Source organism: Lampris incognitus, chromosome 9 (genome assembly GCF_029633865.1).
Source record: "Lampris incognitus isolate fLamInc1 chromosome 9, fLamInc1.hap2, whole genome shotgun sequence".
NCBI lineage: Eukaryota > Metazoa > Chordata > Actinopteri > Lampriformes > Lampridae > Lampris > Lampris incognitus.
The window spans coordinates 23605881-23621611 of NC_079219.1; the positions used below are offsets into that span (position 1 = coordinate 23605881).

The window sequence follows — 15731 nt, forward strand, 5'->3', positions numbered from 1 at the left end:
TCAGCCACTCCACCATAATCATTTTGATATTCACGTCTGCATCCATGGCTGACTGAGAATGCATCAGCAGCCAACCAACAGTTTAATTCTTTTCCCTCCCATGCCAAAAGCAATTGGCAATTATACCAGGGTTAATGAAGTATGTCTTCACTCTCTGTGGTTGTGATTGCTCATCCAGCCCTCATACCCACTAGATGGAAACAGGCACTGGAGACCTCTGTGATTCTTCCTCCCACTAATCTCTCACAGATCTGAGTTATTTTAATTTCTACACTTCCATTATTTTGTGCTACGTTTCATTGTTCTTCATCTGTGCTGTGATTAAATCTGGCAGAGCATTATAGAAGTCTGTGAATGTTTTTTTTTTGTTTATTTGGGTTTTTTTTGTTTTTTTGCCCCTGTCACAGTGTGTTTATATGGTAAGGGAATCTCAGTAGCGCTGTATTTAGTAGAGTGTTGCCCATGGTGCAGTTATTGTGATGGCAAATAATTATTGTCTGTGCTAGGCTCAGCTGTTTTCTCAGTTGCAGGCCATTCTCTGTGCGTGTGTGTGTGTGTGTGTGTGTGTGTGTGTGTGTGTGTGTGTGTGTGTGTGTGTGTGTGTGTGTGTGTGTGTGTGTGAGATTGTTTTGTTCTGCCCTTTGGGCTGCATCTATGCATATGTGTCGTTTGTTTGCATGAAACCTCGATTTGGTTTACAAACACAAGAAATAGAAAGTTGGCCAGAATACTGAATTCACATTTTACTTGAAGCCAAACATTAACCGTTTAAATTTGTTGCTCTACATATTGAAAGATGAAGTTGAAAATATTACGTCAGGTCATATAATACGTATATAGAAGTCATGCACATAACTGATTTTTTTTTTTTTTTGTCCAATTATTGATAGATATTTCCTCCTTCTCATATGTTTACAGTGACTTGGAGCCTCTTCCGCCAGAGAGACATCCCTCCCAGCAGAGAGATGCAGAGCAGCGCCTGAGGGACCCGGGGACCAGTGACAGTGGCAGCACAGCACCACGCAGCACCGAGGGCTCCATCTCTGAGGATGTGTTCACCGAGTCAGAGCTCTCCCCTATCCGGGAGGAGGAGCAGGTATCTAATGAGGATCTCAGACTGGACAAGTCCTCCGGTGCCTCCACAGAGTCTGTGCAGACTGTCACCCAGGTGGAGGCCACCAGAGCCGGCCTCCAGGCCCCAGGCAGTGCACATGGTTCAGTCAGCCAGCCAGAGGACCCTAACGTTATGAAGGCATCAGCCACAGCAGAAGACAATCCACCAAACACTGCCACAGAAAACCAGAGCCAGTCCCCGGTGGGATCTGAACAGCACAGTGAAGAGAAACCGCCAAGCATACCCACTACCACTGCCACCACCACCAGCAGTACCACTAGCCAGGCCCAGGATCCCAGCATCAGCTCCTCTCATCCAGCACCCCAAGGCTCAGCCACCCCTGGTGCCACAGACCCCTCCATCTCAGCTAGCGCAGAAGAGGGGGCCAAGGAAGGGACCGGGGAAGCCAAAACGGACACTATGCAACAAGCCAGGGAACAAAAGGAGAATGATGAACAGGTGGAGAAGGAGAGCAGACAGAGCTCTGGAGAAGGTAAATACAGGCCCAGCTTATACTTAGGGGCAGTCATTAGGCACATTAGGCTAAATGCATAAAACACAGATGTGGGGGATCTAAAATCTATGCAAAGATCTCCTCTGTCACGATGCAAGGAAAATGAAAGAAAATGATGTGAAAGTATAACATTTCTAATATAAAAAACATGGTCTAAGGAAAAATTTAGCGGTTTTACTCGAACCAAATTTTCACACTGCCAAAAATATTTGATAGCACGTCACAGCCGAACCCAATGTTTGGTTTATAGTTGAATATTTTGTATTGAAATTAACAAGATTTTGTTTTTAATTGCTTTGCTTTCACCTCTCCTTCCAGGAAACGTTTTACTAAGTCCCCTCAGTACATCTGAATAGGATTGTAGGGTGTAGATGCATGCTTCTCCAATGCACATTCACCAATTATGGACTTGATACAAAAATTGCATAGGGGAAAGGGCAAAGATGGCATGCAAAAGCTCTGACAATACCGATATTGGCGGGGAAGGCTGGACTGCTGAAAACATTCATCTGTCATACATACAACTAAACTTTGTGAGAAAATCCTCACGGGCTACTGCAACACCATGACAGCTCAGTAACTTGAACCAGTTTATCATTCATAAGTGACCTATGACACCCTTTCCCATCATTTTGAAGCAGAAGACACTGTGCCTCCCATATTCCTGTTAAGATGTATTGAAGGGACCTGGTATATCATTTGTTAAAAAAGAAATACGGGGCATCCGGGTGGCATGGCGGTCTATTCCGTTGCCTACCAACATGGGGATCGCCAGTTCGAATCCCTGTGTTACCTCCGGCTTGTTCGGACATCCCTACGGACACAATTGGCCATGTATGCGGGTTGGAAGCCGGATGTGGGTATGTGTCCTGGTTGCTGCACTAGCACCTCCTCTGGTCGGTTGGGGTGCCTGTTCGGGGGGGAGGGGGAACTGGGGGGAACATCATGATCCTCCCACGCACTACGTCCCCCTGGTGAAACGTCCCACTGTCAGGTGAAAAGAAGCAGCTGGCAACTCCACATGTATCGGAGGAGCTATGTGGTAGTCTGCAGCCCTCCCCGAATCGACAGAGAGGGTGGAGCAGTCACTGGGATGGCTCGTAAGAGTGGGGTAATTGGCCGGGTACAACTGGGGAGAAAAATCCCCCCCCCAAAAAAAAAAATTTAAAACACAAAACGTGATGAAGCTTTGGAGAAAAAAAACCTAAACTGTAACCTCTAGATGAAGTACGGACGATATTTGTTGATGAATTATAAAATTGAGTGTAGGAGCAAAAAAGCCAAAGGGTTTAAATACTGTTGCTAAACAGAATTTTCTGTGATTGGAAGTTTATGCGTACACGTGAATTTCATTGTTTGTACCCCATCTCTGATGGAAGTAGAACTTTGTCGAAATTTTAGACAGGAAATTAAAATGAATATATTTCAAACTGTTTTTGCAGCATGAGAACTTACAAAATGTGTCAGGGGGATGACATTTTATTGCTTCTGCATCAGGAAGATGTGTTTCTTTCTAATGACTTGACAAGGAAACTTGACAAACAACTCAGCAGCTCTTTCACAGCAATGCACCCATATTCATCCCCGCCGGGCGGGTTGGCTGGAGGAAGTTATGCGTTTGGTCGTCATGTGTGTTTGTGTGTGTGTGTGTGTGTGTGTGTGTGTGTGTGTGTGTGTGTGTGTGTGTGTGTGTGTGTGTGTGTGTCTGTCTGTCTGTCTGTCTGTCTGTCTGCATCTAATCTCACAAACTACTGGACCTATTAGCCTAAAAAAAATGTGTGCACAGTTACGACTGTATGATGAAGAACCTCTCGTAGTTGCAGGGATTCAAAACCTTTGTTTGTTCTCGCTATCCCTGCTTCCTCTCCTCATTCGCTCTCTAGCTCGCTCGACCAATGCCACTCTCTGTCGCTGCCCAATCTGAGTCAGCTGCGCATGCATGCGCATGTGCGACTCACATCTGTGGTTAACTCAGATCGGGCAGCAGCATGATAAAAAGTTATTAAAAGTATTTTGATAATCCAAAATATGCAGAAGTTACAAAAGAACAACTTCCTCTAGGTTGCGGTCAAAACAGGAAGTGCTGCATATGGACCTTTTTCACAGCAGCTATTTTGACATGAAATAGTAGGGCAAACATAGGTGTTACCAATGATACTAATATTGGCTGACTGGAAAGGCTCTGCTACACTTAATGTAACGGAACCTTGATTAATTAATTTAACCTATGTTTACCTGCTATTTCATGTCAACATGGTTGTCGTGAAAAAGGTCTATTCATGTCACTGCCCAATCTTAGTCAACCATAGATTTGAGTCAGGCATGCGCAAGTGTGAATGGTTTCTCCAGCTTTATTATAATATGAAAATAAACGCAGAGTTAGACCAAAATGGTCACACAGCAAACCTTTTTGTTTTTGGAAAGTGCAAATTCGAATGGTCGAATTTGTGCAAGGGTCTACCTAGGAGGCTGCACATCCACGGACTGACAGGCAAAACGTTTTTATTAGGTAGATTTTCTGTAGCTTGAGCGCTGCATATTAAAAACTTTTTTTTTCATATTTCCTGTCCAATGGACTTGGGCGCTGCACAAAAAGTCATAATGGCAGGAAAAACGCTGGGTTTTCTGTCTGTGCATGCTCATATCTGGCCGCTGCTAATCTCCCATACTACTGGGCCTGTCAGCCTAATAATTATTGTGCAGTTATGGCTGTATGAGCAAGGACCTCTCGTGGTTGCAGTGATTCAAAACTCTGGAAAAACCTATTTTATACCACAATTGAGTGCTAACTCCTCAGCTGGTTTTTCGCCTAAGTCCAGATGCCGGAGAAGGGAAAATACGGAGGCACTGCCTTCATAGTGCCCCTTCTCCGGTGCTTGGACTTAGGTGAAAAACCAGCTGAGGAGTTAGCACTCAATTGTGGTACGGTAGGCGAAAAAAGCTGGTTTGTCGCCAAGGCCGAGCACCGGAGAAGGGGAGATACGCCTGGTGGGGCTCTGCTCTACTGAGTGCACTCTTCTAGTCTTAGTATTAAAGTGCAGTTTGGCCTCACATACTCTCTCAGAATCACCTCGCTCCTGTTAGCTCCTGATAACCATTCTGTTGCCACTCTGTGCCTTGGTGTGAGTAATTGGAATAAAAAGAGGAAGGGAAATCGCGGTCTGACTGTTGTTATCACCTCGGTGGAGCAAGCCGGGCTTTATGGGGCTTTATGCAGCTCTTTGATCTCTGGCGCTGGTGGTCTGGGCCACATGCTCTACGCTAGGTGATAAGCTTAAGCCTATCAAACACCACAATGACACAAACACACCTGATGCCTGAGAGGGAAACACAGAAATGATTAGACCTAACATCAAAACCCTATCGGAGACGGCGCTTATAAAATCCCTTTCTACTATTTATATTTTACAATGGTGAATACTTTTTGGTTTTATGTGAGACCCAGTGAACACTGAATTTTCCGAGCCCTAGAATAAAATTTTAGCGGGGTCACTATATATTATCCAGTTGTTGTATGGTTGGCACCTCCTGTATCTTGTTTCTTTTTACTTGCTTCCAATCAGTAGACATTTGTTGCACCGTTGGGGATGAGAGAAAAAGATTTCTGTCCCTAAAGATAAGAGAAACAAATACAGTGAGAAAGATGTTTGTTATTAATTTCTTGACAATTATTGTCCTGCAGAGAGTAGGGCTACGATTGCCGTTTTTTCTCATTGGACTCAGCAGGATTGCCCTTTATTCTCAGCACATTAGCACAGACCACACAAGCGACAGCAGCAGCTTCAAAAACAAGCTGCATTACATGCTGAACTAATGAATTTTGAAAATTGAATTCATCCCACTGAGCTGTGTTGTCTAAGTAGATAAAGTTCAAGGTTTTTGGACAACCCATCATCTTTTTATGCTGAGTTTCCCAACCAAAAGTTAATAATGTATCTCAGTAATATGTCACTGGCACAGACATCACTAGCTTGCAGCAGCAATGAGCTCCCAACAGGCCACTGATGATGCACCACGGGCAAGAGTCAATGCCACTATCGGTTATATAGTGCTACTCTGCTTAATTCGGTCATCTCCTGTGTTGCTGGCACAAAATGACTAATATCAGCTAAAGTAGCCAGTAAGCAGAGGGAACAAATAGTATATAAAGCAAATATTTGTGGGAGAATACACGAGTCCGTTTAATCACGTAATGAATTTTAAACCCATCTCCAATTTTGCTCTTGGTTGTCTTAAAATGGATGAACATTTGAAACAGAATGAAATATTCATATACATAATTAGATAGTGGTTGATGTTTTATAAAATACTTTTGTAATGGATAAGTGGCAAGTCTAGATTATTACATCCCTTAGTTATACAGTAGTTTATATTCTAATGTGCCAATTGATCTTCTTGTGACGATATGATGAAATCCTTTTCTTTGTGCAGGGTCTGTAGAAAGGCAGAAGACCCGGACTCACAAGTTTCTGTGCCTAAGGGTGAGGAAACCCATGAAGAAGACATTTGTTTCAAACGCCAGCGCCTCCATGCAGCAGTATGCCCAGCAGGGCAAGAAGCACGAGTACTGGTTTGCTGTGCCGCAGGAGAGGTCAGCACTTGTCTTCAGCCCCCTGCTAGACCCGTGCCAAAATGCATTTGAATGTCTACAAACTTCCTCTTGAAAAACTTAAACAATAATCTGTAGAATGCACACCTGTTGTGGCTTTAATTATATGACACAGCCTTGAAAACAACACAGAGAAAAGGAGAACAAAGTATATGAAGCGCACCTCGAATTTTTTGCAGTCCTTTTAATATGGATAATCAGTTGACCCATAGTTTTGCTCATGTCTGCAACTGCATTAAAGATGCGACAGAAGGGCATCCGGGTAGTGTAGCGGTCTGTACTAACTTGGGCATCATGTCTGCGGGTGGGAAGCCGGATGTTGGTATGTGTCCTGGTCGCTGCACTAGCGCCTGCTCTGGTCGGTCAGGGCACCTGTTCGGGGGGAGGGGAAACTGGGGGGAGTAGCATGATCCTCCCACGCGCTATGTCCCCCTAGCAAATCTCCTCACGGTCAGGTGAAAAGAAGTGGCTGGCGACTCCACATTTATCAGCAGAAGCATGTGGTAGTCTGCAGCCCTCCCTAGATCGGCAGAGTGACCGGGATGGCTCGGAAGAGTGGGGTAATTGGTCAAGTACAATTGGGGAGTGAAAGGGGGGGGGGTCCCAAAAAGAAAAAAAAGTATGCGACAGAAACTGGTATGAGTAACATGCAGGATTTTAGCCCATGCCAACCACAATATATAATATTCCTAGCACACTTTAATAGCAGCCTGAGGCAGGAACCTCACCTCCAGTCTTTTTAATATTTGAAACAAATCAAATATGCATTCTTTGTTAGGGCTGACTCCTACTGTGGCTTGCACTCTGCCCATCTCCCTGTGCTGCCACTGCCAGACACCAATATAATTTATTATTCATTCTCTCTGCAGGGAAACAGACATAGACTTTCTCCCTGGGCCCACGCATATAGAACCCATGCCATAATAAGGGTCTGCTGATGCAAGTACTACATGCAGTCTTTCCAGCCAAATGGTGTACCCCCCCCCCCCAAAGCATTTTGCTCACCAGGATGTTTATGAACAGTTTCTGCCCATATTAGAAATTAGACTCTTTCTCTTCTCAAAATGAAATCCAAATCGGCCTGTCTGTTCTACAGGTTTTTCCTATTTCGATTTCAACTCGGTCTCAATGAAAAGATGCCAAGTCAGCAGTATTCATGTGTAGGATTAGAACTCTTCACATTGAAAGGACGCACATAAGGAGAGGACATGTCCCTCCATTAAATTTGTTTTTCTTGTGAATTACTCCCAATTGTTAAGTTGCCAGAGAAAGCCACTTTATTTTAGGCAGAATAGAAATTGATTTGACAAGGCCGATTCTTTCTTTTTTCTTTTGGCTGCAACACAGTGTTGTCTTTGTCTCTCTTATCATAGACAGTGGGGGGGAAAGACGATGAAAAAAAAAAAGAAAGTAGGAGTAACCTGATAATTGAATCAGGAACAGCTGTTTGACCAGTCCTCAAACTTCAAATTGCCGTTTCTGGCTGTTCTCAATGCCTATTGCCTGGGCTGTCATCCCTCTAACTTATTGAGAACCATAACGACACACTGTTCTGTTATAATAGTTAATAAACATTTTATACTTGTTATTTATGGTCATACAAGTGAGTTTAGTGATGATACAAAAATATTAAGACACCTAAATACAATCATTTTCTTGTGGCCCTTGAAGAAAAGTCTTAGTTCACCATCATCCTTGTTAAAGCAGCTGTTGGCATGTATGCGTTGCTAAGCTACCGCATCTTACACCTGAAAAAGAAGCCTGCAGTGTACACACGCTAAACCTGGGGATAAGATCAGTCCACATAGCCCAGGGACATAACAGATTCACTCCCCCATTTTAAAAAGATAGGACCCGCGTATGATGCCAACATTCTTACTAAAGTTGACATCGATCATCGTGGTTATTTTAAAGTTCACCCTCTAAACGTCTGATGCCAACCAAAGTGCGTGAGAGAAGCGATGATTAGCTATTCACAATCCCAGCCCGGTAGCGTTATGTTTTTCTTGAGACGCAGGCAGACCGTTGGGGGTTTGACCTAGATGACAGGTGACCTGTGTGATTTGTGCAAAGTGCCCTGTGACAATGATGCGGGAGAGCAAAGAGAAGAGGGTTAAGAATAGACCATAAATAATCATGATAGCAGTCAGCAAACTGACGCTGCCATAGATCTTACTCATGCAACATGTTTTAGAATTGTTCCTAAACATTATTTGCTTCTGACTATTGTGTGGGTTTGTATACCAAGGACAACTAGCAAGCATGTTGCATCTGTGGCACTTACAACACCATGGGATTGCAGCACATCATATCGTATTATAACATAGCATGGTCTAGCTTATCATATCATATATGTAATGTGTATCATATCATGCCATATATTATACCATACTATGCTGTAATTTTTTTCTGTCAAAATACATTTACATAAATGAGACAATAAAAAAGCTTGCTTTGCCACATGATTAGTGAGCTAGGGTCAGTAACACAGTCAGTGACAGAAAACTGCAGGAGAAAGAATATGCATACTTTTTTTTAATCAATTTTACCACTAACTATAACGTTTCAGTAATTGTCCTGGTGATATAAGCATAAGCTTATAATGATATATCGCTCCAAAATGAGAAAATAACCACATAAAACACACTGACTGTGTCTCATGAAATGTTCTGTAAAAAAAAAAAAAGTTGCCTCTGGTAGCACAGAATGTAGCTTTAGTCCCGTGTCCTGTACTTGTGAGATGTTGAATCATAGATTTGAAGTAATGCTTCTTAAGGGGTAAAGCATTTCAGGATTACATTTAATTTATTCCTTTCCATTTGTCCCATCTGCAGATCAGAGCACCTGTATGTGTTTTTCATCCAGTGGAGCCCAGATATATATGGGGAGGGGATGAGGGGGGTGGGACGGGAACCTGGATTTATGGTTGTCAAGAAGAATGAGGAGTCTGACACAGCCGAAGATGAGCCCATCACTGACATCAATGTAAAAGACTGGGAGGTAAGAGCTTCTGAAGTATAGCTGCACCTCTTTTCACTGCAGTTGTTGTTGTCTTACACCAGTTTTATGGGCGTGGATTAAATCTGGCTGTGAACTGAGATCTCTCATCTCGTTGTAAAACAGATCCAGATTAATCGGTGTCTAGGAAACTAGACTCATATGCTTTACTTTATTTCCCTGGTGTAGTGTTAAATGATGTACTTGTCCAGTGTTTAATTTTTGTCCATTGATTTGCTGTCATTGAATGCTGCGTAATGTAATTGTATATGTATTGTTCTTAATTGTGTTGTTGTTTATTTTTCATTTTTTTTGCCTATGTTTTTGCAGTTGTTGATAAGCTTCACTTATTCTATCTTAAAACAAACATGTGACATTGCATTTCTTATTTTGACATGTGAATTTCATGGCATAATTGTGTAATTTTTGTGACTGTTTCCATTGCTTGGAAATCATTGCTCCTCGCTCAAGTTATAGCCAAAGTGTTCTGCATGTTTGTGTGATGTTTCCTCCTTTAAATCAGTGTACTGTGCTGTCGTTACATGTCATGTGAGCATCATGCTTTTGGTTCAAGCCAGTAGCAAACAATTTTGCTACATGGCTATACAAGCTCAGTTACTACTTGTTATGAGTTGCTCAACTTGTGGACAGAAAGATAAGCATTGACAACCAAATAATTTTGTTTATAGCTATTTTTTTCTAGGGTTAAAGAATCTACTCGAGCATTTTTCCGGCACTTATGCAAATGTAGACTGTCTCTTTTCGGGCAATTATTTCTTTTGAGGTTCTTATGATAAATTAATAGCAAGTAGTTTCTCTTGCATTGAGCTGTTTGCATGGGAGTAAGCCCTTGACTAGATTAACCAGTAGTTGTGTTAGATATTGAGTTGTGCGGGCATACCGTAGACTGCACTATTTACAAGACAGATGGGAGTTGGTTTGATGGGTTGGTTTATAAGGATGTGAAAAGGTAAATGAAAAGGACTCATTGCAGGAAGAAATTGATACAACGCGGTGGCGTGAATTTAAACTTTAATGTAAATAAATGATGTAGGAAACAAAGTGGACTAATTTGTTTGCCCTGGGACCCGAGGTCCGGCAGGAGGCTACATGATACACTACATTTGAATAAGTAAATAGTCCCCTGCTGCTTTACTTTGACTCTTTGACCAAACATGAAGTTTAAACAACTCTTGGGTGTTGTGCGTTGCAATGAAATTGAGCTTATTCTGGAAATGAAAGAAAATAGGTTTTTTATAGGTTGCATAGGTTTTGTTTTTTGTTTAGTTTTTTACAAATTTGCTTATAAAAATGTATAATAGGATTACCAAATTCAGATTCTTTTGACAATGAGGCTTTTGGCTTTAATAAATATAATCTCAAGCAAATAGTCCCTCAAATATATATATACATATGTTTGTTTTTTTAAACCCCTGTCAGATTGAGTGATTCCGCGCTGAACCGTATTAACTAGTCATGGGAAGTGCCGCCGGCAGATGGAGTGTCGCTGTGTCTTTAAGCCCCCCAGTTGTGGGACATAACCTTCTCTCTTTTTTCGGCAAATAGGGAGCCGACGTCCCTCCTGCCCTGAACCGCCATTGGCCTTTGCCAATGTCACACAAATCATACCGACGGGAGTCTCCGCCGGGAAATCATTCCTATTTTAGATACCCAGCCTCCCCAATTAGACTGTCAACTCCGTCCACTTGTCTCGGGTCTGTCCTGGGATCTGTTCAGGAAACTGGAATGTGACGTCTCGTCTTTTGCCTCGCCTTGAAAGAAAGACATGTTTTCTAGACGGGTGACGGAGCAAGAGAAACAGCTGACCCCCAAGTATACCTATGTATGTATGTCGAGACGAGTTACCCGTCGCGTTGCGTGTGTGTTGCTTTCCCATTGTTGTTAGCGCGCTAACCTAGCTAGCTAGCAAGCTAACTCCCCCGCCGGGATGTTAGCCGGTGTAGAATGGCCGAGGAAGGAATAAAGTGGTCAGTCTTTGGACTAATATCTGACATCCTAAGAGGAGAGGGCTTGTCTTCGTTCTTCCTGCATCATGCTTTCTGTGTGACAGGCACTGTCGGCTGTTTGGAAAGTTTTTGAGAGCTTGGATGAAGCCTCAAAATACTGCCCCATAGTCAAAACTGTAGCGCTGTACCGTATGCCATGCTGTTGTAAAGGTCCGATATCGTCGGCTAAAAGCGAGCTTTCAGATGATATTTTACCTCTGCAGTTAAAACTTTATTATTAATTTTGGAAAACATCCTTCTTTAACACATTACAGAATCTAATACTAATATTAGGCTAGTTTACTCATTTTCAGCTGATTAAAGTACCAACATGGCTTGGAGTTAGGATAGTACATCTTAAAGGAGAGAAACTCACTTGACCCTTTCTGATGCATTACTGAGGTGGAAGGAGGCAGCGTATTTGCGAAAAGTTGGTTATGCCAACATCAACAAGGCAGGGGGAGTTACTCTGCTGTGGAGTAATTAAAAGCAGATTACTCCAAGTGTGCCTTGACGGTGTTTGTAAATATTCATGTTCAGGATTGGCGAACTGTTGACTGATGGGATGAAATGGATTTTGATTATTTTGTGTTGTGTGTGTGTGTTCATATTTTTGTGTATGTATGTTTTGAAGTATGGGGCTACAAACCTGCATGCTATGGAAGGATCTTGGAAACAAAGCACTTGGTGGATTATTTCTACTGTGGTCTGTTTAGTGACAGAAAAGAACAAGAGCTCTGTTTTGGGGGGGGGAGTATGGGTGTGGTGCACAACTTTTGTTGGACTTTATAATCAGCGTTTTATGTGTTGGTCTGCCTTTGATGTAGTATTGTGGATTTAAGTGGTTTAAGATCCTTGGACTTGGCAAGGGAAGCTAATGTTGGTATCACTCAGATTTAGGTTAGTTAGGACTATTCTCTACAATGTTGTCCAGTGCCAAAATGTGTGTCCTGATGAAAAGACAACTCACTAATAGCCAAAGACTTTTAAACATTTACATTTTTTCTTTTTTTGTTTGTTTGTTTTCCACCTGCAAAAAGTTGGCTCTTCATGGATGACACGCTTTAGTTTCTAAAAGCAAGTACCCATCAAAAGTCATGTCTTCATGGGACAAGGCCATTTATTCAGACTTTGTATTGTAATCACAATACCCGATGGTGGTGAAGTGAAACATATTATACAAACATGCAAAAGACTTGCGCAATCTTAACTTGCTCAGAAGGTCAACTTTGACATCATTTTTAAAGATAGCATGTTTCCAGAACCTCCAGACTTTTACTAACTTGCTCAAAACCCCTGATTCTGAGCTTTACCTTATTTTGTTGACATTTTTTTAGTGTCAGAGGGATATTGGTTCACTCTTTTTCCTGGTGGGCTACCCTCTGAACATCTTACTGCCCTCCATAATTCAACTACATATCCATTACCCCTCATGACCAGCAGCGGAATTAGCAGACTTTTATGTTCCTGCTTTATACCCTGTCTTTGTACTACCAGGTAGTGTCTCTGACCGAGTACCACCGTCGGATTGATGCGCTAAACAGTGAAGATCTGCGCTCGCTCTGCAAACGACTCCAGGTGCCCTGACCAATGTCGTCTGCCCTAATTCCCACTATCACCCCCGCACACCCACTCCCACTCTGCTCTGCCCGACCGTGCTGCTGCCACTGCCAAAATGGTCTCCCTTAGGCACCATGCTGTAGGCTTCAGTGGCTGCTGCTGTTGCATGAAAACCTTTTTTCAACTCAATTGCATGGTTACTTCAATTAAAAGTAGACATGGTCCTTTTTATAGATTGATTAGGCCCATGTCATCATCATCACCCAAGTGACCATGAAACGTATTCATAATCCAATGTAATGGTTGTATTCAAAAGATCAGATAAGTCCAATTCATAACATTGAAGTATGGCATTTTCATCCAACAGCAGCTTTTTCCTCTTTTGTCAGGCCATATTTTCTAAATTGTCTCCCATGCTTTGACCCACTGGACCAGTCTGTAGCCACAGTAGGCATTGCCATTTGTTATAGGTGCAGACAAATATAATATGTTTTTAATTTTTCATCAAGAAATTGTGGATTCCATAAGGAATCTCCTTAAAATTTGGCTAATCCTGTCTAAATGTTTTTTACTTTCAAAAACAAGTTTCCTTTGGTGTGCTTTTTATAAAGCGTGGTAGAGAACTGTCTTGATAGTGAAGGTGTGTGGGTGGGATGACAGAAGTGAGACTCCATTGACTGAGCAAAGGGTAGTTTTCTATGGACAATGCAGGTAGGCTCTAATTCACTGACTGTAACTTGAGATTGTCCCGGCCACCAGCAGTGAAGTGCTCTACAGTCGGTCTCTGTTATGGAGAAAGATAAACAACCCAAACAGTCCGTTGGCCAGGGGAAATCTCTAACACTGGAGCGCAAATTATTCATTGGATTAGTTTTCCTATTCACGCTGCCTTTTCCTCTGCCAGACATAGGCCTGCCCACTAAAAGAGCTCTGCCAAACCAAACCTAGTCATCTGGCATTGGACAGAGACATGAAAATATCCAGCTGTCCTCATATTCTAGGATTGCCAGCAATGATGCAAGCATAGGCTATCTTGTTTTTGGCAAAATATGTAGTTAAGGAAATAATAGAATGAATAAATATATAATGGCTTCTAAAAGCACCCTTCCATTTGAATTTTTACATTTTTTTATATTTGTTTGTTAGGCTATTTGTTAATCTAAGCCATCTCAGTTTACCCATGTCATTGCTGTGAAGTACAATTCATTTATTCCAGTAGTAGATAAATATTTGGGTAACTCCAGTTCTGCTCATTGAAAGTATTTACATCTAATATGGGAGAGTCTCACTAGTCTACCTTATTGCAATTAATTGCCTGACGTTGCAATATAATAAAACTGTGGAACAGTGAGATGAGATTAACTTTATCTCTGCCATTGTTGAGCCTTTCTGGGAGCTAGGAACCCTCCGTGTATATATGTGGACCTCTGACACATGCTTTTATTTGTAGATAACCACCAAGGAGGAGGTGAACGCTAAGCATGGCGCATCCATCAAGACTGAGCTGGAACCAGAGACATTCAAACCCAACCTCAGTGAACCCAGTGACCTCCTCGAGGCAGACCAGATAGAGAAGGTATTGTCTGCAGCACAAACATCATTTGGTCTAACCCTACCTCAGTTCTCATGCTTGCAGCTGTTGAACATAACAGAAATAAAACATTAATGTACATAATTTTTTTCCATTTTTTTTTCTTATTTATGTATTACGTTGCAATTTATTTTCTCATTAAGTGGAGGTTTTTATCCAATGTGACTTACAAGGACAGTCTGCAGTTAGCAGATGTCAACCTACAGGTGTCTTAGAGCACTGAATAGGGATTTCATGATGGTCATAGTGCGTGTCCTTTCAACTGTAGTTAGTGTAACCCTGCATTCACACCGGCAGCAACTTTGTCGCTGTGATGTCACCAATTCGCTGTCGCCTAGCAGCCAGCTTGTGGGCGTTGCGAAAGTAGTTTTGAGGAAGTCGGCTACAAATGTATTGGCAGGAGATGCATCAATTTTCTAAATAAAAAATGTAAATAGTAATATATATGTTATATTGTTTTGACTATATTCATCGTTGAGTTGTATGTTTGTATCCCCTCCCCCCCTTTCTCCCGATAATATCCGGCCAATTATCCCACTCATCCGAGCCGTCCTGGTTGCTGCTCCACCCCCTCTGTCGATTCGGGGAGGGCTGCAGACTACCACGTCTCCTCCGATACATGTGGAGTCGCCAGCTGCTTCTTTTCACCTGACATTGAGGAGTTTTGCCAGGGGGACATAGCGTGTGGGAGGATCATGCTATTCCCCCCAGTTGCCCCCCCCCCGAACAGGTACTCTTACCGACCAGAGGAGGCACTAGTGCAGCGACTAGGACACATATCCCACGCTTCCCACCCGCAGACACAGCCAGTTGTCTGTAGGGTTGCCGACCAAGCCGAAGGTAACACGGGGATTCAAACTGGCAATCCCCATGTTGGTAGGCAACAGAATAGAATGCTACGCTACCCGGATGCCCTCTATTTTCTAAAAGGCAGGCCTATTAATATATAGCCCAGTATATGTGTGAACCCACAAATCAGGCGCATTCCCACTGAAACATATGTTTTGGAGGGAATTTATTGTCCTATAAATAGTGTGATCTTGTTTCAAACACTACTCTTTCATCATGTGCTGCAAAGTAGCACTCGTAATTGCTGCTATCCATGCACGGAAACAATACTGCTGGCGATCCTTGTGTGTTCACAAGTGTGAATGTGGGTATTCTGCAGACCCGCAACAAGCATGGTGAATTTTAAATATATTTTGGCTTAAATTTGCTATTCACTTGATTAAACCTCACTAATCATCCCAACAATCTCAGAACTCTGCCTCTATGCATCATTTTTTTTTATTAGCGTCCCTGTAAATGGACAGGGATACATCATACAGTAGAGGAAAGCC

General features: G+C 42.4%; 1 protein-coding gene across 4 annotated transcripts in view; it reads left to right on the forward strand.

The window, feature by feature from the left end:
- Positions 1-15731, forward strand: part of oxr1a (oxidation resistance 1a) — a 242236-nt gene that overhangs the window by 214563 nt on the left and 11942 nt on the right. For 3 of the 4 annotated variants that reach the window (XM_056285873.1, XM_056285876.1, XM_056285874.1), the window contains 5 exons: positions 919-1607; positions 6060-6219; positions 9072-9237; positions 12738-12818; positions 14251-14376. In XM_056285873.1, coding sequence (XP_056141848.1) covers positions 919-1607; positions 6060-6219; positions 9072-9237; positions 12738-12818; positions 14251-14376 — 1222 coding nt within the window. The remainder of the gene's footprint in view (positions 1-918; positions 1608-6059; positions 6220-9071; positions 9238-12737; positions 12819-14250; positions 14377-15731) is intronic. The other variant, XM_056285875.1, reaches the window with a different exon arrangement.